The sequence below is a fragment of the Diospyros lotus genome, chromosome 10 (assembly GCF_014633365.1).
Source record: "Diospyros lotus cultivar Yz01 chromosome 10, ASM1463336v1, whole genome shotgun sequence".
Taxonomy (NCBI): Eukaryota; Viridiplantae; Streptophyta; class Magnoliopsida; order Ericales; family Ebenaceae; genus Diospyros; species Diospyros lotus.
In genome coordinates, this window is record NC_068347.1 from 23,792,935 (window position 1) to 23,816,610 (window position 23,676).

At 35.9% G+C, this 23,676-nt stretch overlaps 1 protein-coding gene across 2 annotated transcripts in view; it reads left to right on the top strand.

Annotated features, from left to right (window-relative positions):
* The window catches only part of LOC127811394 (uncharacterized), a 53,591-nt gene extending 30,122 nt beyond the window's left edge, over nt 1-23,469 (top strand). The window contains exons 2-9 of one of the 2 annotated variants that reach the window (XM_052351205.1): nt 2,647-2,718; nt 16,746-16,835; nt 17,234-17,276; nt 18,532-18,638; nt 21,457-21,552; nt 22,040-22,230; nt 22,356-22,425; nt 23,082-23,469. In XM_052351205.1, the coding sequence (XP_052207165.1) occupies nt 2,647-2,718; nt 16,746-16,835; nt 17,234-17,276; nt 18,532-18,638; nt 21,457-21,552; nt 22,040-22,230; nt 22,356-22,425; nt 23,082-23,189 (777 nt within the window). In that variant the 3' untranslated portion in view covers nt 23,190-23,469. Of the gene's footprint in view, nt 1-2,646; nt 2,719-14,059; nt 16,498-16,745; nt 16,836-17,233; nt 17,277-18,531; nt 18,639-21,456; nt 21,553-22,039; nt 22,231-22,355; nt 22,426-23,081 lie in introns of those variants that run through there. The other variant, XM_052351207.1, reaches the window with a different exon arrangement.
* The last annotated feature ends 207 nt before the right edge of the window (nt 23,470-23,676 follow it).

The window sequence follows — 23,676 nt, forward strand, 5'->3', positions numbered from 1 at the left end:
CAAAGCTCTAGCTCAAGTAATCACAGAAGTGTTGTGGTTAAAGTCCTTGTTTTCTGAGCTTGATTATCCTTTTCCCAAATCATCTGTACTATGACATGACAATATTTGCAGCAAAAAGTATAGCTAGAAATCCTGTTTTTCATTCTTGGACTAAACATATTGAGATTGATATTCATTTTGTTGGGGAAAAAGTTGAAAATGGTGATGTTGATATCAGATATGTCCCATATGAGCATCAGACAAAAGATATTTTTTTACAAAGGGGCTTTCTCAGGGTAGTTTCTTATCTTTGTGTTACAAGTTATGTTTGAAGATTTCTCCTCGATTTCCTTTAAAGGACAGTGCTGAAGACGGAATTTTAAAAGATTTTAAGACTCAAGCAAGAAGAGCACAATGCTTCTATGCAAGGTACCAGGTGTCTTTTGAAGGGGAATGTTAAGGAGAATATTACTTCTAATTGTGAAGGATAGAGGGAGTAGAGAATACAAGGAGGAGAATTTATTCAGTTTCTTGTTTTGTGGACAATTTATTTGCGGTTTCCTACTTAGCTTATGTGGCAGTCAGTTTGTTACATACGGAAAACACAACTAGTATTATGTTTGTTACTGACAGCTGGCTTGTCAGGTTGTTGAATAACAGAGACCAGTATATAAACTCACTGCTCTTGCTGCAATATTCATTCAATTCAGTCTGTACAGTTTTGATTCTCTCTCTTTATTTCCTTTTAATTTATGTTTTCTCTCTAGCTCTTACACGTAAGAACTAACATTTTATTTTGGGTACCATGTCATAGATATGTCACAACAAACATGCCAAGTGGTGTGTTCTAATTTTTTTATTATTATTATTATTTTTCTTGATATATCTAGGGTGTGTGGCAAACATTTGGGGTTCTATATATAATTTTTCAAAACTTAGTTCAGAGCAAGGTATGCAAATATAGTTTTTTTTTTTTTTTTTTTTTTGTGTATGGAATAGAAGAAAAGGACAACTTGAGGTTTAGGGTCCCTTTGGCACTAGTTTCTTTTGCTCTTCCTTTGGTTAAAAAAAAAAAAGGGCAATTGGCTGCTAGCTTTTTTGGCTCAAAAAAAGAGCTTTTTGGGCAAGAAAATATAGAAGGCTAAGAAAAGGGACTTTTTTTTTATAAATAAAACTTCTACAATTTAAAATTTTATTTAAAACATAGTACATATTTCAAACTATTTACAAAATAACGCTGCAAATTTTTCCAAGTTAGCATTCACAATAAATTAATGCCAACCATCTACATGAAACTCGCTATTAATACGAGTGAGTAACTAGCTGACTAAAATGGCTGCATGGACCTTGCTACTACTAATGGTGAGTGTCATGTGACTAAAATGACCAAGGTTGCATTTCTCCATCATGGATACTAATCGGGGAGAGATTGTAGCATTTGTATAAAAGTTTCAAATCAGTAGCATTTTTTAAATAAGTTTTAAGATGGTTGTATATAAAAAAAAATAAAAAAATTTCAAACTTTTTACAAAAATGCTGCAAATTCTTCCAATTTAATATCTACAATGAATTAATGCTAGCTAGCTGCATGAAACTTACTCCTAATAGGAGTGAGTAACTAACTGGCTAAAATGGTTGCAAGGAACTCGCTACTCCTAGTAGCGAGTTCCATGCAGCTAAAATGGCCACCCTTGCATTTATCCACCGTGGATGCTGATTAGGGAGAGATTGTAGCATTTTTAGAAAAATTTCAAATCAGTACCATTTTTTAAAAAAGTTTTAAGATTGTAGTATTTAAAGAAATCCAAAAAACAAGAAAAAAAGTACAAAAATGACTTCCTTTTTTGGGCAATTTTCAGTAGAATGAAGAAAATATTTTCACTTTTATGTTAAAGTATAATATTTATCTTATTCTAGGGATATTGCTATCATTTTCTAAATTATTTTACATTGAAAATGACAAAGAAAAGCCAAACACTCCATAATAGCCTTTTTTCTTAAGGCAGACTTCTTTTTTGTTTTTTTATTGGTTTGCAAGGCAACTTTTTCACACACAAAAAAAAAATCAGTGTCAAATGAGCCCTTAATTTCTTTCAAACTATAGACATTGTGTGATGGAAAGAGCAGGCTCTTTTCTCTTTCCCTCTGCCCCCACCCTGCCTCTATCTCTATATTCCTCCTCCTCACTCTCTTTCCCTCTCTTTCAATTTTCAGTGAAATCACTCTTCTTTCTTCATGACCTCCAACCAAGCCAGCTGTGGTAGTGATCACAACTCCAACAGTGCCTCATCCTATGATGACAACTCCAATAAAATGTATTGTTAGTTTTTATGGATTAGTAGGCATAATGTTATTATGTTTATATAGTAATTATTATGGATTGAATGAGTGTCTTCATTGTTGAGTCAGTGGTATTCTTTTTAATATTTATATATTATTATCTTTGTGGTTGAAATAGAATATTCATATTGGATTGGTGGTAATTCTTTTAATATTGTTGGCTCTTTTTGGTTCTTTTGTCCATAAACATTATTATCAAAAAATATAAAAACATTCTCTTTTTTCTGTATCCATTTCATATCCTTATCCATGTGTGTATATATACACAATTCAAATTGTTATATCCTGTGTTAAATTCTTCGTTGTCTTCTCTGTTTCTTTTTTAAGATGAGAGAATTGTTCCAAGATTTGGCTCCATTGTTGTGGAACTCCTTTGGTACTATTATTATACTCTTACAGGTATGCTCCATACTACTGCTCATTACACTTTTTTCTTAGTCAGTTTTGTGAGAAGATAGAATTGGCTGAATGCCTAAGAGCAAGAGTCTCAGTTTTAATTTATATTTATAATAATGTGGAACATATTTACAGCAGAAAATTAGGCAAAGAATTATGCCTGAAATACAGCCTGTCAAATCAACCTATAAATCAGTCTATCCAATCAGCCTATAAATCAGTCTATCAAATCAGCTAATCAGCATGGTTAACTATACAATAAATACAACATTCAACATTCCCCCTCAAGCTGGAGTATACATGTCATATGCACCCAGCTTGGTACACATGTAAGTTATCCTTGGCCCACGGAGGGATTTAGTGAAGATATTGGCTAGTTGGTCATTAGAGTTCACAAATGCAATAACGATATCTTTTGAAAGAACCTTCTCTCTAACAAAGTGGCAATCTATTTCTATATGTTTGGTTCTTTTGTGAAAAACTAGATTAGAGGCAATGTGAAGAGCTTTCTCATTATCACAGATCAACTCATTTGCCTTATGTCTCCAAATTTAAGTTCTTGAAACAATTGCTTCAACCTTATGAGTGCACAGGTTTCTAAAGCCATAGCTTGATATTCAGCTTGCTTGGTCAAGTGATCTTCATGCCCCTGGCCTATGAACCACAACTCAATGGCAGCAACCCAGATAGATCTTTAGCAGCACCAATAATTCATAGGTACTGATAGGGGTTCCAGTAAAAACAGAGGTAAAAGTGGGAGAATTCATTGCCATGTCAGAAGTAACCTTTGTGGATGTCATAATGAGAGAACAGACTAGAAGGTTTGGCATTGTCCAGTGAAGGACGCGACGGCACATGAAGCGCGTGAAAAAGTTATGCAGGCTCGAGATTTCAAGAATAGGCCGACTGGAATTTTCTGATGCACACCATAACTAAAATTCCCAATAGGGAATGCACCTCTAGTGGAGCACAGCAGGAAAGAGAAGAAAGGCACCGCTGGAGGGATAGCATAGTGGGAAAGAATTTTCTCACACTTGCTCTGATACCATGTGGGAAGAGAGAATTGGCTGAATGCCTGAGAGCAAGAGTTTCGTTTTTAATCTATATTTATAATAATGTGGAATGTATTTAAAGCAAAAAATTAGGCAAAGAATTATGCCTGAAATACAGCCCGTCAAATCAACCTATAAAGCAGTCTATCAAATATACATCAACCTATAAATCATCCTACAGAATCAACTAATCAGCTGAGTCAATTATACAATAAATACAACATTCAACAAGTCTTTCTCCTTTCAGTCAAAATATGCTGCAGAATTCTTCCTTGATCACTGGCTAATTTGGATGTGCTTATTGAACAAGTTGTTCTAACTTATCTTTTTGTCTATCACACATAGATTGTGTTTCTTTAAGCATCCTTAAAAGGGATACATGCCCAAAGTGAGGTTAATGTGGTGCATAAAACCTTTGTAGAAATGTCTTTTCAGACCGGTTGAATGATAATCTCATTTGTCCCTGACTCGATTAGCTTGGGCCCCATTTGAGTATGAGCTTCATGAAAGACTGAACTTGTTGAGACTTACAGGGAGAAAAACATTCAGAAAACTAGAATTATAAAATTCAGGAACCATGGGTGTCTAAAGACACTCATTAAATAGTTTATTCGCAACAATATTGTAGTCTACTTGTTGCATAAGTATTCAAGTTAATTATGCATGGGGTTTGAATCCCAGAAAACAAGGTAAAAGAGAAGAATTAACATGTAAATGACTGTCAGAACTTCATCACATGTTAGTTTCTCTATAAAATTGAGAGAGTTGTGTAGATATTTAAATAAATTAAAAAAAAAATGAAATCATATGATGACATTTTTTACTCTGCAAAAAGAAATGTGAGGTCTTTGTAACCAGCTGCTAATAAAGGTTCCATTCTTGATTTAGGATACAATAGCCTTAAAGAAGATATGGCCATGAATAGAGATGGTAGAAGAATTGTTCACATCGTTTTATCCAGCATCTTGGTTTGTCTCCTTCGAATATTGTAACGTTCAATCTTGGCATTAGAGTATGGTATGGATTTCTATAGGCTCCTCTTGTTGACGATTCCGGCACCAACTCCATCCACTCCTCTTTTTCTATAGGATCAAGAGTATGTTGTCTACCTCTAAGATCCAACAAGAATTGGAGTCGTGTTGGTCCTCAGAGAAAAGTCTTCTGACAAGCTTGTGTTAGGCATTCTAAAGAACAAGGCTTAAGACGGTGATTAGTTGTTAAGACGGTGCTTAGTTGTTGTCCAAAACCAAAGAATTCTTCTCTGAGACTAGAGAAGTCTTCTATCATATTTCTCTCCAAGATCATCATCTCAACTCTGCCTCGACTCACCTCCTCTTGAGTCTAGCAAAGGCCGAGTTCCAACGTCTCCAATCTCTTCTCCAGTTGCTCTTGATTCTGTTAAAGGCTAATCTCCAATGCATCCAATCGAGTTTCCAGCTACTTCATTCTAGTTTCTTCTACCATCACTCAATTCACCAATCACACCTTCGATCAAATAACTACTATAATGCACCAGATCTAATCAGTGGAGGTATTTGTCACGACCCAAGGAGAATTAAAGGGGTAATATTGTAATTAGTTACAATTTTTTGTTAGGAGATGCTATTAATTTTGTTGAAGTGCACATGGATGCTGTTTCTAGAATATGCTTTCAGTTAGTTAGGGATGCTTATAAAAGCCACTTGTAGGAGGATGGGGTTTATGTTGATGAATGAATTGAATTCAGTTTTCTCTCTTAATTCTCCTATCTCTCCCTCAGTTCTTTCTCTCTTCTCCCTCAATTCTCTCTGTTCAGTTATGTCTTTCCCTCCCTTTCTACTTTCTCTTTCTCGTATCCAACCGCAGTTGCATTGATCTTCAATCACTTGGATTTACTACTTGTCGTCCGCTTGATCGAAATCAGATGGCCGAGGATCGCCTGGCTCTGGTTCGCTTCCGAGTTTGCTGGATAAAAATCGCCTCGCTCCTCCTTACGCTCACCACCTATAATTGATCGACTCAATTGTTTGATCAATTCTATGGCTGCTTCCAAGAACTCCTATTGCGTCTCGATCAGTTTCGCAATCAATCGCGGATTCATGTCGTCACCCACTGTGGATCGACAATCCACAATTCCAAGTCAATCATTGTCGATGGCTGCAATTCATAGAACTCTGCTTTGTTGCAAGGTCGGAAACTGCCTCGCTCTGATACCAATTGTTAGATCCTCAGATCTGGCAAGGGGTCGCTTGTAGAATTGGGAAGTATAGAGAATTTGGAGGGAGAGTTCAGACGGAAAAGGAGGGAAACAGCAAGAAGGAAAGAGAATGTGTGTGTGTGTGTGTGTGTGTGAGAGAGAGAGAGAGAGAGAGAGAAGTGGGGGGAAAGGATTCACTTCATTCACACGATGATTTCCAACCTCTAGCTATGGCTTATTTATAGCCTAACAATACATCTATCCAAAATGTACAATCTAGTAAAGCACAACCGCTTTAACTAAGTACACGCAACAAGCATAAGAGAAAAAACACAATTATTGCCCTGCCCCTAGGAACATGACACCGTTATTTGTGGGAAGTGTACAAGAAGTGGAGGTGATGACTGATCCTTAAGGGTTGTTTTCTTGTGGAAAATGATTTCTAGTTTTCTATCTCTTATTATCTATAAAATTTCTGATTTTTATTTGCATAGATCAAATGTTAGTAAGTACAGAAAGTTAATTGCCAATCTAGAAACCTGGAACTTATGATAAAAAAAGAGAGATATTTTGGGGCAAGTTTTGTGGAAAAATCCTGTTTTCCAAATCTCCAAATTTGTGAACTTGGAAAACTCAATTTAATTTTTGAAAACCGCATTTTACAGCTGTTCATTTTTTATTTAGAAAATTTGTGTATTTCAACAAGTTTTCTTATTTTCCATTTTCTATGGAGTAATTTTTTGAAAAACGGGCGTTGTCTTCCACAATTGAACAGCCCATTAGTTTCTTGAATTATACTTGAAAAAAATGTAGATATCTTCATTTTCTTGACACCATGTGGTGTTTCCTAAGACGTATGTTCTTGAATGTTGAAGGTTTTTTGTATTTCCATGGACATGTAACACCTTGTGTTACAATGTATTTTTTTAGAATTTTTATTAAAAACGGAAATTTACATTTTTATAATTATTTGTGAATTTTGAGAAATTAAGTTAATTAATTGATTTCATTAGGAATAATCAAGTGTTTGAGTTTAAAAAGCAAAAGGGGCAACAAGTAAGCTAATTAAGCGTAGAGATTTTGTCAGGATTTTTATAACAAGCCCAAGGGTGTGTTCAAGTTGAAAATGATTGAAATTAATGAATCAACATAGATTTTGATGTCACATTGAATATAGAAAATTTATAGGGTAAGCTTATAGCTCATCAAGGGTTGTTAAGTAAGGGGCAAGGGTCAATTACTTGGTGATCATAAAGCATTCCGTGATCATAGGACAATTAAGGATCAAAAAACAAGTGAAAGTATAAAACTATATATATGTAGATGTAACATGTTTAAGGAAGGGCAAGGAAAGCTCAAGAAGCAAAAGGAACCCTCTATGTGGATGTAAAATTACTTGGGTTCGGTTATGTTTTGTCAGTGTCAGAAAACAAGCTGGCTTAATTAATCGAATAATTGGCAGATTTACTCGAGTATTTTTTGAAAGCTGGAAATTTGTGAATTAGGAAGATTTGGAATATTTTGAATAGTTTCCTAATGTATAGATAAGAGATTCAATATGCAAATATTGACAATTTTAGTCAGTAAATTATGGATTCTCTCCATTATAGGAATTCCTAATTAATGGTTTTCCTTTTGTAGATTTGTCTATTCACTGTATATATAGGACTGTAAAGAATGAATGAAATCAAACAGTTATTTTTTCTCTCAAATTCTATCATGGTATCAGAGCCTTAGGAATACTTTTTGTGGGTAATTTTTCCCTTTTCGGCCTTCATTTCCATTGCTGCTCAGTCAGCCTTTCGTGGGCAATTCTCCTTTACGGCCTTCATTGCCACTGTCTATCAAGGCCTCCATTGCCATTTAAATCGTTGTTTCCCTAAGTGCCTTCATATTCCTAAGGGTGTCTGCCTCTACTAAAGTCATCTCTCACACCACAAACAAAGTGCTATCAACTCCAACGACCGACAAACTACAGCAAATTAGTGCTGCATATCGACTCAATGGGAAGAACTATTTAAAATGGTCATAATTGATTAAGACCATTTTAAAGGGAAAAGGTAAACTCAATCACACTTGGAACCGGCCCCAAGGAGGGTGATCCCAATTTCATCTCATGGGACAAGCAAGGCTCTATGATTATGGCATGGCTTTGGAACTCTATGTCACCGGAGATCAATGACACATGCATGTTTCTACCAATTGCAAGGGAGATTTGGGAATCAATTTGACAAACCTATTCCAAAGTCAAGGATGCGACTCAAATTTACAAGTTGAGGGTCCAAACCATGTCAACAAAGCAGGGAGATAAAACTATCACAAAATATGTGAATTTTTTGAAAGGGATGTGGCCAAAGATGGACCAACACCAAGTGATAAAAATGAAAGATAGCGAGGATGCAGCCATGTTAAAGGCATTTATTGAGAAGGATCGAACCTATGATTTTCTGGCAGGACAAAGTGCAAAATTTGATCCTTTGAGAATCCAAGTCTTGGGTAAGGAAGATCTGCCTTCACTTATTGAGGTAGTATCAATCATTTTGGTTGAGGAGAGTAAAAGAGGATTGATGTTGGAGACAACCATTGGAAGCTTCGGCCATGCTGACAAAGGCTGCAAATCGTGGTCCAAAGGAGCATTGGAAGACTGAACCAAAGTTTGCAAGTGGGGAAGAAAAGGACTCTCTATGGTGCACTTACTGTAACAAATGAAGACATACTTGGGAGAAGTGTTGGAAACTGCATGGGAATCCTCCTAACAAAGAGTGGGGAAACAAAGGCGGATAGAATAAGCTGCAAAAAGGGCAAGCACACCAAGTGACAGCACCACAAGGAGAAGAGAGAAAGTCTAGGAATCAAAAGACTTCAATAAAGAGGAGATTGAGAAACTGCGGAACTTCTTGGCATCTCTCGAGAAACCTTCAAGTACCTGTTCATTGGCACATTCAAGTAAGTTTCCAATCTCTCATGGTTTAAATGTCTTAGAAAGGTCCTTTAGAAACTCATGGATTATTGATTTGGGAGTCACATATCACAAGACCCATGTCTCTCAAAACTTTAGAACATATACTCCCTATTCAAGTAATCGAAAAATATCCACTGTAGATGGCTCACCAACTACAGTAGCTGGAATAAGAAATATAAGAATCAGTCCTGTTAAAGAAGATAAGATGAAAAACCAGAAATTCAAGTTGTTGTTTTGAATAGAAAACCGAAAGTATGGTGAAGTGATAAGGCATATTTGAAATTAAGGAGATGAGAGGATGAAGAGATAAAGTGGTTCCATAAAAATAGGATAAAACTACCATTCAAGTTTAAAGTCTATCCTATCTAGTTGTAACATGTTTGAAATTGTATTCTTGTACTTTACCCCAGTATTTTAGTAGCAACCGTGGCTAAGCTCGTGTATATATATTCATTCCAAACTCAATACAAAGTGAGAAGCAAGTTGATTTGTTAGTCTCCGATCCTACCTAAGTTAGTCCTACTTAGGATATTTATTTTTTTCAAGTCCAAACCTCACCCTCAAAAATATCCTTCGTGTTTCGAAATTGTCCACAAATTTGGTATCAATCACCAAAATCTCTTGAGATCTAAATTGTAAAGTTATATTTTTTCCAACTCAATGTTTATTTCAGGACTAGCATTCAAGAATGATGGTTGGACGTGCGGAGGAAAAGGACGGATTATGCTATCTTGATGTGTCTGAGAAACCAAACATCAGCGAGCAGAATCATCCACTAACTCTCCTATCCGAACACCACCACTCCACCAATGAAGACTTGATCTAGTTTCATCATTATAGACTTGGTCATCCCTTTTTAAAATTCTTGAAATTATATTTCCTTTCTTGTTTAAAGGATGTGAGGTGTGTGAGTTTGCAAAACACAAACATGCATCCTTTCCCATTAACAATAAAAGGAGCTCTATTCCCTTGATTTGATTCATAGTGACATATGGGGTCCATCCACAATTTCTAATATTTTTGGGGCTCGTTGGTTTGTGTCATTCATTGACGATTGTACCAAAGTTACTTGGGTATATCTGCTCAAATCCAAAAGTGAAGTTAGTGATGTACTTCCAAACTTTCTTTCCATGATAAAAACCCAATTCGATGTCCAAGTTAAAAGGTTCAAACAAACAATGCTAGGGATTACTTCAATAGCATTGTTTGGGGATCATTCATGAATCATCTTGTGTTTATACCCCCAACAAAATATTGTAGCCTAGAGGAAAAATGGTCATCTCCTTTCCACAACCCGGGCATTACTATTCCAAAGGAATGTTCCAAAACATTATTAGAGGGAAGCAGTTCTCATAGCCACTCATATTATCAACCACCTTCCTACCTAGGTATTGAGTCTCAAAAGTCCCATGGAAGTACCATAATAGTTTTATTCAAGTCTTAGCATCACCAACCATCATTCTCCTAGAATATCTGAATGTATCTCGTATATTCATGTCCATGATCAAAACCAAGGGAAATTGGATCCAAGAGCTCTCAAAACCATCTTTGTGGGACATTCTTCAACTCAAAAGGGGTACAAATGCTATCATCCACCAGCCAGAAAATTCCTCATCTCTGCTGATGTAACATTTGATGAAACAAAGCCACACTTCACCAAACCTTATCTTCAGAGGGTGCCAACACTTGTGAAATATAAGGATTTTTTTCTCCTAGACCTACTAACAACCAGGCAACATCAACGGTTCCCTAAACCTCAACCTAATCCTGAACCTTTTGAACATCCTCTTAAAGCCTCTGAACCTCAACCTGATCCTAAACCTTTTGAACATCCACTTAAAGCCCCATTTGAACTTGAATCGGAGCTTGTATCCTTAGATGGGGGGAATGAGTGTTTTTGATAACAAGTTTTCTCAAATCTACTCAAGAAGGAAAGATCTAGCTCCTAAACCAAGGCTAGTTCAAGCATCAAATCCAGATCCCAGAAATGAGGCAATACCTTCTAATCCTTCTCGGTCTACACTTGAAATTGATTTGCCTATTGCCATTAGGAAAGGAACCAGAGAATGTACTAAACAGCCACGGTATCCAATTTCAAAGTTTGTGTCATTTGTGAGATGCTCACCCTGTCATAGATGCTTCCTCACAAATTTAAACACCGTGACAATTCACAGCACCCTTTCTAAGGTTTTATCATATGAGAATTGGAAAAATGCTATGAATGTCGAAATGCAAGCCTTGGAGAAGAACAATACATGGGAGGTTGTAGAACTACCAAAAGGGAAGAAACTAGTAGGGTGCAAGTGGGTATACATCGTGCAATACAAGGCAGATGGAACACTAAAAAGGTACAAAGCAAGCTGGTAGCAAAAGAATACATGCAAACGTATGGGATAGACTACTAAGAAACTTTTGCTTCTGTAGCAAAAATAAACATTGTGAGAATTCGATTGTCTTTAGCTCTAAATTTTGACTTGCCCCTTCAGTAGTTTGATGTGAAAAATGTCTTTCTACATGGAGATATTGAGGAAGAAATATATATGGAGATTCCACCTGGTTACATTAAGAACGTAGCCTCAAATAAGGTATGCAAACTTAAGAAAGCACTGTATGGTTTGAAACAGTTGCCTAGAGCTTAGTTTGGGAGATTCACTAAAGTTATGGTAAGCATGGGCTACAAACAAAGTCAAGGAGACCGCACTCTGTTTATCAAACATTTAGGTTTAGAGAGAGTCACAACCCTCATTATATATGTGGATGACATAATAGTGACAGGGAATGATCAGCAAGAAAGGCATAATCTATGGGAACGCTTGAGGAAGGAATCTGAAATTAAGGAGCTTGGACACCTTAAATACTTCCTGGAAATTGAAGTAGCACGGTCCAAGATAGAGTTTTTCATTTCTTAGCAAAAGTACATTACTGATCTATTAAGGGATACAAGAAAGTTGGCATGCAAGCCTGTGAACTCACCTATAGATTTGAATCACAAACTTAAGGAAGCTAAAGGTGACACAGCAATAGATAGAGAAATGTATCAGAGATTAGTTGATCGGCTAATCTATATATCTAAGACATGCCCAAACATCGCCTACACAGTGAGTGTTGTGAGCCAATTCATGCATAATCTGAAGGAAATACATCTGGAGGCAGTTTATAGAGTATTACACTATTTAAAGGGACTCCAGGAAAAGGAATATTGTTCAAAAAGCATGCAAAGATTGCACCTGAAGCCTATACAGATGCTGACTATGCAAGTTCAGTGACAGACAAGAGATCTACCTCTTGGTATTGCACAATTCTTGGAGAAAATTTAGTCACTTGGAGGAGCAAAAAGCAAAATGTGGTGGAAAGGTCAAGTGCTAAATTTGAATTCCGACCTATGGCACAGAGGATATGTGAGTTACTATGGCTAAAGATTATCTTGGAAGATTTAAAGATTAAGTAGGATGGTCCTATGAAGCTCTACTATGACAACAAGTTAGTCATCAACATAGCACAAAATCCCGTATAATATGACCAAATAAAACACATTGAAGTTGACAGACATTTCGTTAAGGAAAAACTAGACAGTGGTCTCATTTGTACTCCTTTTGTGCCTTTAGAGTCCCAACTAGCAAATGTGTTCGCAAAGGGAATTGGCAACCCTCAGTTTCAAATATTAATTTCCAAGCTGGGAATGGACAAATATCTATTCACTAGCTTGAGAGGGAGTGTTAGAAAACAAGCTGGCTTAATTAATCAGATAATTGGCAAATTTACTCAAGTATTTTTGGAAAGCTATGAATTAAGAAGATTTGGGATATTTGGCATAGTTTCCTAATGTATAGATAGAGATTCAATGTACAGATATTGATAGTTTTAGTCAGTAAATTAGAGAGTAGATGAGGGATTCCTTCCATTATAGGAATTCCATAATTAAAATTTTTCCTTTTGTAGATTTTTCTATTGATTGTATGTATAAAGAATGAATGAAATCAAGCAATTATTTTTTCTCTCAAATTTTGTCAATTATGTAATGATATATCAATTTATATACTGTGCCCATTCTGGTTTTTTGCGAGAATTGATATATGTAAATAATGGTTGTATAGTGATTAGGTTTGATCTTGTTGCACAATTTCACCCTTAATGGTAATGAAAGTTAAACATGACTAAAGGTAAAACCCACTAGAGGTTTAGTATTAATTAATTGAGTGACCTTTAGCTGGGGAGTGTGGAAATTTAAAATTTAATATCGAGCATTTGGGTTTTTGTAATTTAGTCTTCCCCAGTTTTGGTTGTCGAATGATCTCAGGGGTGGGGCACTACATTATACTTCCAAATGAGGCTAAGCCATCCCAATTCAGGTATGAGGTATCTTACTTAGCTAGATACACATTCTTGGGGGGTAGGATTAGTTGGTATGCCAATTTGGTTCATGGTTCACTTTGAATAATGTATTGGTACGCTTATTAAAATTCGAAGGAAACATTTTTGTATGTTCATAAGATATTGCAAAGAAAATAAAGTTCAACTTAACTAAAAGCAAGTCTGCAGTTACATAAAGCCATAATAGTAGAACTGAAACAAAGAAAAAACAACTGAATGCTAACATAATAAATTTAAAGTTAACAATCATCTCAAAAGCTTAATGATAAGAGCACCTAAATCCCACATCTCTATCCACCTTGTTTATGATTTACCTTTCCCCCCTATCTTTAGAATTGCTTCCTTTCACAAGCTTAGATGATGGCTTGTATGTGGCAGCAAGCAACCCTCTTGAGCAATCTTGTGTAGCTTCCTCTTCACTTGGCATTTCAACATATTCAATAGCTAGAGAACTACATCTCATCTCCTCCAATCTAGTAACAAAATCCTTTATCATTATCCGTATCAGTATCCCATCTTCTATAAAGTCCTACAAAACCGTGATTGAAGATGAATATTTGAATGAATAAAACCAGTTTATCAGCCCTTGTACTGTTCATAATTTTGGGATCATCATTTCTGGCCATCCAAGTCACATCCATCACTGTTCCAATATATGCTTGTATCGCAAATAGATTCATGTGATCGGAAACACAGTTTCATTTGGGGGGGGGGGGGGGGGGAGGTGCCACAAATTGTTTAACTATGGTATGAAGTAGAAAATGTGATTTTCCATTGGGTCAAGTTAAGGGATTTGGCATTTAATGGACCTTGCTTTTGATGCCATGAAAGGGAGTTGAGGACCCTGACGTGTGTTCTTTTGTGCTTTGAGACTGTGTTAGGCCTCCACATTACTTTGACTAAAAGTGAGATGATTTTGGTGGGTTGTATGAACAACTTTTGGGGTATTTGGCTACTTCCTGTGGGTGTAGTGTCGAGTCTCTACCCTTGTCCTATATAGGGCTAGCCATAGCTTCAAACCTAGCCCAAATCTATGTAGAATGTTGTGTTGGTGAGAATTAAGATAAAACTTGCTACAATGGAAGGGTTAATATTTGTTAAAAGCCGGGAAGCTCTCCTTTATAAAAGCACCATCTGTTCTCTACCTTTGCATAATTGTTTGTCTCTTGGTGATCCTATGGATGATACAAATGTTGGTGTGGAGTGCAAGCCTCCTAGGTTGATGCGTGGATTGGGGATTGAGAATCTTAAATTCATTGACAATGCCCTTCAATAAGTTTCCTTCGAGGCTGATTATAGAAGGGGTAGCATTTTATTAGTCTGGTGGTGGTTTAGTATGGTAGTTTGTGGGTTGGGTGGTATTTGGTGCCTTTTCTTGTCCTATTGGGTGGTGGCATCACAGAGGGGTGTTGAGGGATTGAAAGTTTGAGCAGACTTTTTTTAAATTTTTGTTTTGAAGGTGGTAACTGTTTAAGATTATATTTTTGGTGGAATTTTCATTTTAAAATTGGTAATTGTTTTAGGTCTAGATTTTGGTTAAATAGTGCAGAAATTTTACAAAGAATAACTTTTTTTTTTGTATTCATCAAAGTGAACGATATATATACAAAATACATCCTTTCTAGTTTACTATTATGTACACTAAAATAGGAAGTTACATCTACACTATTTAGGAAACCTACAGCTAACTTTGAGAGATTGATTTATTCTCTCTACTCAAACAAGGAAATAAGTTGACTTTATCACAAAAAAAAAAAATAGTAAACTAAGAAAATAGGAAACAGAATAATCAGTCGGCTAATGACTGATATTGCTTGAAATCTCCACGCTCCCCTTCAAGCTGGGTTGAATATGTTGTTTAGACTAAGGTTGCAATTCAAATCTTCAAATATTTTCTTCAGCAAGGCTTTAGTGAGTATGTCTGCGACTTGACTATTGGTAGGTGTATAAATAAGTTGAAATACCCCTTCTTACGACGTCTCTTTGATGAAATGTCGATCAAATTCCATATGTTTTGTTCGTTCATGATGAACTAGATACTTTGCAATGCTAATACTAGATTGGTTGTTACACAGTACTTTCATTAGTTTTGCAATACTCATCTTCATATCTTGTAGTAATCTTCTCAACCATATTCCTTTACAAAATTCTTGAGCCATAGCTCTGAATTCAGCTTCCGCACTATTTTGAGAGACCACAGATTGTTTTTTACTGTGCCAAGTAACTAGATTTCCCCACACATATGAACAGTACCCGGAGGTTGACCTCCTGTCTAGAACTGAACTAGCTCAGCCTACATCACTGTATACTTCCACATCTCTGTTTGCAGTTTTTCTGAACATTAATCCCTTGCATGGAGTTAATTTTAGATACCTTAGAATGCAATACACTGCTTCCATGTGTTCTTCTTTAGGATTCATGAATTGGTTCACTATACTAACAGATGAGTGGAGGCATTATGGGCCACTGGGAGCAACGATAGTAATATAAAAAAAATAATTACCCATTTCTCTTCAAGTTTAAACTTTCAGATGAGCTTTTGGCTAACAATCTAACATGGTAGTAGAATAGGCTAGAAGTTATGAGTTTGAACAATATGTGAATCCAATTTTGTACGGCTTGTACATATTGTACCAGAAACACTTTGATACAAAAATATTGTCATTCAGTTTCAGTTAAGATATCAGTTAAGGTACCAGCCAATGTCATAATGGTGTTCACTTATTGCTGGTACCACATAGGTATAAGGACACAAAGTGCATCACTTCCATGTAACGAGGACACTGCTTCCATGTAACAAAGGAGGGACTCTGTTCTGAACATTCCCTATTACGAGGGCACAATGTCCTTTCCTTGTTACAGGGGCATTGCATTCCTATAATAAGGTTGCAGGCAAAGAGAAGAAATTATCTTCTCTTCTTCTCTTTACAAAAACAACAAATCAAAGCCATAATCTCATTAGGTAAGATTGATTATATGTCAAAAGAGTCTATCTTTTGAATCATTTCTACCCAGAGATAGGCTTTTCTTTTATCACATAATACTGTTCTCCTCAAGGCATTACCTTTTTTGATGCATTGCTTCTTATAAGAAAACTTTTATTTACTAAAAAAGGTGGCATGGACAGAGTCAAAGTAGCTTTAATCAGTCCAGACTGAATTTCTGGCCTCCAAGTTTGTGGAAGCCTTTAATGGTGGTCCAAAACTTTTTTTGTTAATCAGGTGGGCATCAGACGAGCTTTGTCAAATATATATTAATCGTGATTTGTTATGCTAAACTTCAATTTTTGTTCTGTCAAGAAAAGTACTTGTGTTTTTAGTCTTTTCATTTTCTCTTTCTACTTACAGCCCATCATACCAGGAATAAGTAAATTTTTAGGATTAGTATTTCACTTTTTTGTTACTAATTGACTGGATTATGTCATATATTCCGTCTGTATGATCCTGCCAAATTTGCTCATTATTTGCAGGAGATAATTTCAATGTACCCTCTTTTATCCCCACCAAACCTTACCCCAGGACAATCTAATCGAGTTTGTAATGCACTTGCTCTTCTCCAGGTACCTTGTTTGTTTTGGTGTTTCTTTAATACATATTTTTTCACTACAATTATAATAAGGGGAAGGTGGGGAGTTCTTTTGAGTTGGGGGGTGGGGGGAACGAATACAAGATAGAGAGATGAAGCTTTTGCAGTTACAAATAACGTTCAAGTCTAGTTTACGTTGAAATGCAAGATTCTAGTGATACACTGATTTCAATTTTCTAACTTCTGCTAATAAGTTGGACTTCAGTCACTTAATTATTGAAGTGCAAGGGTTTAAACTAGAAAAATCAAAAGTTGAAGGATAGCATTGAAAACTTGAGTAGAGTCAAAGGTTGAGGATATTATATTTGCCATCTTTTTTTCATCATTATTTTTTTGAATACTTACAAAGTATATCATTAATCTATTTTGCAGTCTGTCGCCTCACACCCAGAAACGAGAATGCCATTCCTCAGTGGTAATTTTCTCTCATTATGTTAGCACATAAAGGCTCCATTACCTGCACAAATTGTAATTGCATGAGGTTATAATTCCTTACCGTGTTTAAAGATTCCTTCCCCCTTTTGATTTTATGTATAATCATGCATATGCCTTTCTCTACGTGGCTTCTTTTTGTAGTTAATTTGTGTTAAAAACGCACGAAATCAAGTATAACATCTTTTATTTTTACCTGTAACATTCTGAAATGCTTAAATCAATTTCAGGTATTTCTTCTCTCTCTGTCCCTCTATCCCCCTGCCGCCCCCCAGCCCCCTTTTTTGTTCTTTTGTTTTTGGAAGGGAATTGGGTCCTTTTTTTTTTATTTCCCTATTATTTTTTTTCCGTATTAATTGGAGATTATGGAAATAACAGTCAAGGATTCTGATACTTGACAGTATCTTTCTAACTTGGAATTAAAGTCTAACATCACAAAAGGTTCAGTAGTGTTGTCCAACTTTCTAGCTTTGATTTTATTTACATATTTACCTTTCTTGTATGGGCATTTTCTTAGTATATTAGTCCTCTCAGAATACTAAAAAATTCTCATCTCCAAAACTTCATTTTGGGTTAGTTACAAATAAATGAAGAGGACATATTGTAATGGTCAGTTTGCTAGTTTTCCTCTTCTAATAATTACTACTGCTACAGCGCTGAACATTAGATTTGGTAATGGTTATTTGTGCAAATAAATGACCTGAATCAACGCCTGTCTTTTTCTTCCTTTTGAGATTTCCACGTCACGTGCTTTTTGTGGGTTCTCCACCTCTTTCTTATTGCAGTACAATAGATTCAGTTATGGTCTGTGAGTAGCATACCTGCTATTGGCGCCTGTCTTTTTCTTCCTTTTGAGATTTCCATGTCACATACCTTTTTGTCTGTGCTACACTTCTTGCTTATTGCAGTACAATGTATTAAGAGGATCTGTGGATTGCTAGTGATCATAAAGTTCTCCAACCAGCTAGGAATTTGATTTCTATTTATCCTCATTTTTCATAGACAACTAAATTCCGCTGACCCTTTTATGAATAGTTGAAGTTAATATTTTTCATAGGCTAATATTTTAGATTTTGGTCATTTGTATATACCTTTTAGCCTTTGAAGTACTATATTTCTTCCTCTTTGGGAGTGTAATATTACAAAAATAGTGTTTCTGTGGTTGTGCTTTACACGTATTTCTTGAAGTCCGTCTGGATTTATTGAAAATGTTCTAATTGATGGTTTTTCCTTTGCAGCACAAATTCCTTTATATGTGTACCCTTTCCTTAAGATAACCAGCAATTCAAGGCCATTTGAGTATTTAAGGCTTAATTCCTTGGGCATCATTGGTGCATTGGTGAAGGTGCTTCATCCAACTGATATTGTTTTCTGTGTGACTGGTATTCTTAATCTTTACTGTTGAGGTGCATAAACAATCTTGATACGGGATGGTTTCGCGGACATATTTTATATGTATGCTAGTAAAAGAAATGCCTGTTCATCTAAAATTCAAAGGTTTTCTGTGTACAAATTTCCAAAATGACTTCACAGCAGAATAATCATGGGTAGCATGAGATGCATACTTGATCTTATCTCTTGAACTCCACTTCTAGCAGGAAGTGAATCAGGAATCGGAGTATCTTCCACATGAGAAGCACAGGCACTCTCTAGGGGCTGCTGTATTGGTGTCATTGGCCTGTCACTGAAGCCACCAATGTGGACATCCTCATATGGCATATCTAACACTCTTTTTATTTTCTTTGAAGGATAGGGGACACACATAGGACACAGGTTCCCTCTATGGACACTTCAAAGACTAAGTTTATATATATATATATATATATATGTATGTATGTATAACTATTCACTTTCTTGACTTGGCAATTGCATTACTCTTCAGTTTTTTGTCGTTTTGATCCATGGCACTTCAGTTTTCAACCTTTTGGTGGTTGAATTTGAAATGAGTAATGATTTGTGAGTTGATTGCTAATTATATTAGACTTATTCAAGTGGATACTTGGATTATTTGGAATATAGTTTGATACTTATTATGCTATTAGATATATAAAAATTTATTTTATTAATTACTGTTTCCTGGTTGTGTTGTATCCTACTATTTTAGAAAATGTCTTTTCTCCATGTTTGTGGTTCATAGGCTATCATTGACCAATTTTCATACTCTGATAATTATAGGCATGGGTTTTTAGTGCTCCTGGCATTTTGATTAATATTATACACTCTTAGAATTTAGAGGGTTAGCTTTGATAGTGACAGTAAGAGGTCATGGGTTAGAATTGTGAAGTCTCTTTGAGAAAAAAGTGATGGGAATGGTGCATATAAACATGACCCTCCCCCATCCTATGCGACGTGGGGAGTCTCGTGCACTAAGATGCTATTTTTCATTCATAGAATTTATAAATTTACACTTTGCTCTATTTAAAGATTTCTTTGTCTAGGTATTGGTCACCTGTCTCCCTCTACCCTTCCCCTACTTTTCCTTGGTCTTATGTTTATTTGAGTATTTTACTGTGGAAATTTGAACCAAGACAACAAACAGAACCATTTAGGGCATGTCTGAAAACGTGGCCATTTTTGCATTTTGTATTTTATTTTCGTAATTTCAGAATCGAAAATTTGGAAGGTTGCTTGGCTATCTCATTTTCTATCCTAAATAATGAGAACAAATGAAATGAACTGCAAAAACGGCAGCAGGAAAAAACCCTTTCCTTGTAAAAGATTTCCATCCCATTCTCTTTCCATTTCACTCTCAGGCACTAGCATTCTCTGTACGAACCCTCTCTCTCGTTCTTCGACAGCAACGATGACTCCTACAATGGCCTCTAATGATTCTCTTGCTCTCTATGTATACATATGCATACTGAAAATCTTGCTCGAGGTCTCTCTCTCTCTCTCTCTCTCTCTCTCTGTCTACACACAGAAATGAATAGGGCAATCCAAGATTTGGGGTTGCCAAACCTAGATTGAGGTTCATTAACCCCCGATCTTTGATAATCGGACCCAGATTTGGGTTCCATGACCCCCATTCTCGGGTCTCTCTCTATATATGTGTATATGTGGACACACACACACTGCACACTAAAATGAACAAGATGACCCTTGATCTGGTTTTCAGTAACCCTTGACTGCTCTCTCTCTCTCTCTCTCTCTCTATATATATATATATATATATGGATACACACAATCAGAAGGAAGAAGAAGAAGAAGTATCTTTCTGATTTTCTCTGAATTTTTTCTCAATTTATTCTTATTATTTTCTTGGATTTTCTTAATTTGGCTAAATTTTTGTAGGTAAGAACATATTGACAAAATAAAAAATTTGATTCTATCATGTTTTTTCAACAAAAAAGGACACGGATTACCAAAATCAATCATTGTTTTCAGGCTCGATTTCCATATTTTTTAGCCCAAATGAACACGGCACAAGTGGAATGAAACATACTGTCAAAACAAACACAAAAAAAAACTAGCATCTTGAAACAGTCCCTTAATTGTTGATGTTATTTGTTAAAGGCAGCTGTGTATATAGAGAAGCAGTTTGCAACCAACATTTTAGATCTTGTTTTTAAGACCTCAAGGGTACTCTTGAAGTTTTGTTTACTATAACAGAGGTTTTTTTATTATTCTTTTAATGAATGTGATGTTGAACTCTCTCTCTCTCTCTCTCTCCCTATCTTGCTGTTAGTGATGTTGAATTATTTATGATATTTGTTCCTTAAGTGCTTCTTTTGTCCACTTCTCCGTTCTTTTAAAATTTTAAACCCTCAGCATTTGATAATATAGGGTAGTTAGCAGCTAGTTATTTGTTCTTTTTATTTGGCATATTTTTCTTAATGTCACCTTGGCTTGCATATTTAGTGTAGTTTCAGAGAGGTTCTCATACAATGCTCCCTTAAAGCCATCAAAATTTATACCCATAAAAACATTGGCCGTGAAGATCTTAAGAAATGCTGTTTGTTCACATTAGTGGTGGTGTTGTTGGAAACATTTTCTTTTGTGAACAAACTAAAGGAATTATCACCATTGCTTGCTGCTTTCTATAACTCCAAGAGCAGAATAATTTTTCTTTTCTGAAAATTTTGTGAAATTCAATTTTACATTCATTTTTGTGATTTGTAGTTTTCTCTGAAACCTAACCTGTTTGTTTTTTCTTTTTACTTCAGGTTGATGATACAGAGGTCATCAGTTTCCTTCTCTCTACAGAAATAATTCCTCTATGCCTAAAGAGTATGCAGATGGGCAGTGAACTATCAAAAACAGTATGTTCTCCTTGTGAATCATTTCAAATTCCGCCCACCCTTCTACAATTTTTGGTCAAACATCATTCACTTGATGGTGGCTGATAGGCAATGGTCTGATGTCACCATTTTGAATCGTGGAAGAAGTGATTATCTTTGGTTATACCTGAATGATCTTTGTTCCATATGCATGTCATTATTGGCCACTTGTATGATTCTTGGAAGAAAATAGATGTGATTGCTGAGCCAGATAATAGGCTCGTAACTATGGTGTAGCATGGGAAGACGCACATGGTTCCTTTTGGAAAATCACATTTCTCTAATTGCTTCCTTTTTTAACTTATAGAACACTCAAATATCAAATAAAATTACTTCAATTTACCAAGATTCTGATCTTTCATATCTAAAATTTTCATTTTCAAATTAATCAAATGCAAAAATGTTTTTACAACTCCATAGACTTGGCTTTTAGGTCAATTGAAGTCTGATTAAATATTTATACTGACAGGTTGCTACATTTATTCTTCAAAAAATTTTGTCGGACGATGTGGGCTTGGATTATATATGTATGACAGCGGAGCGGTTTTACGCTGTAGCTCAAGTCTTGGGAAATATGGTGACTGCACTTGCTGAACAACCCTCGTCACGCCTGCTAAAACATATTATTCGCTGTTATCTTCGGCTATCTGACAACCGGAGGTTGGTCAATTGTTTAGTTTGCTGTGAAAGCAGTCATAAGATTATAGTATGTTTGCACTTTGTTTATGTTTTCTCTGGTTCAGCACTGCCATGTACTAGATCGAAATTTGGTCCTCGTGATACAGGGCTTGTGATGCACTGACTAGCTGCCTGCCAGACATGCTGAGGGATGGCACCTTCAGTGCTGCCCTTCAGGTAAGTATTCATTAAAATATTTAGATTCCATCTTCTGGTTTTTGAGGATTCGTTGTGTAACTTCTCAGAACTTAATATGGCTCACCAGTCACCTCTGTGAGTAGTCTCTTGGGTTCTTTTGTGTAGAGGTTGCCCCATGTGGCAGTCTTTCATACATGCTAGCGCATCACAATAACAAAAATATGGGTTTTAACGGGTGTTAGCCTTTTGTAACATACCGTGTTAGTTTAGAGGGGAATGCCCTTTCCTTCATAACCAAGTTCATTATAGATATGAATTTTATGGACAACCAATCTTCTAGTTTAATTGCCTGTCTAATCTTCATTATATGTTGACTTTTCAATGTGTTACCATTGTTCTTATGTAGCTGCAATTTTGTTGATAAATCTGTTTATTCAGAAAATAAATGGCATTTATATGTTGTGTGTGGGGGCATATGTGCGTGTTTGGGGTATAGAAATTTTTTGGTAGCATACTCAATCAGACTGGTAATTTTCTTCCCAACTACATATCCCATACTACCCTTTTGTGTGTGTGGAGATAATGTATTCTTAAGCATGTGGAGCTCCCTTTACTTCCAAGTGTGCTTTAAAGATGAAATACATTTTTCTTCCTTAATTTGGTGGATGATAACTTCAGTGATATTGTACTTTCAGGAAGATGCAACAACAACGAGGTGGTTACAGCAATTGCTTGACAAAGTCGAGGGACGTCGGGTTGCACTGCAAGCTAGAAGGGAATTTGACCATATGCGAATGAACTAATGTTAAAGTGACATGCAAGTGGTATCGAAACTCTCTTTTGTCGCCCTTTGGGCTTTAGTATTATGTCTTAATTATGTTGTGTTATTGAGGTATTTTCTTAGTAATTACTTGGATCAATAGTCTTGGACTGGTGGAATGAAGACATCTCTTGACTCTAGTCTAGTTTAACTGTGGCCAATTGTTATTTCTTTTTTATGCTTTCCTACTTTATTTGTTGGAGCTTCTTGTAGTTTCTAAGAGGGAAAATGGTGCTTGTATGGTGTGTTTTATTGAACCATTGATGTTGTGTTGACTTAAGGTTCTTAGCTTAAATTTACAACATGAGTATCCTTGGTCTACCGGTGTTGGTAGAAATGGTGAGGTTGCTCCTTTGTGACGTGAAGGTCATGCTCACGGGATTGAGTTGTGGAAACCCCCTTTTTGCAAATTAATTAAGAACTTGTGTATAAATACGACCTTCATAAAATGAGGAGTCCCGTGCACTAGT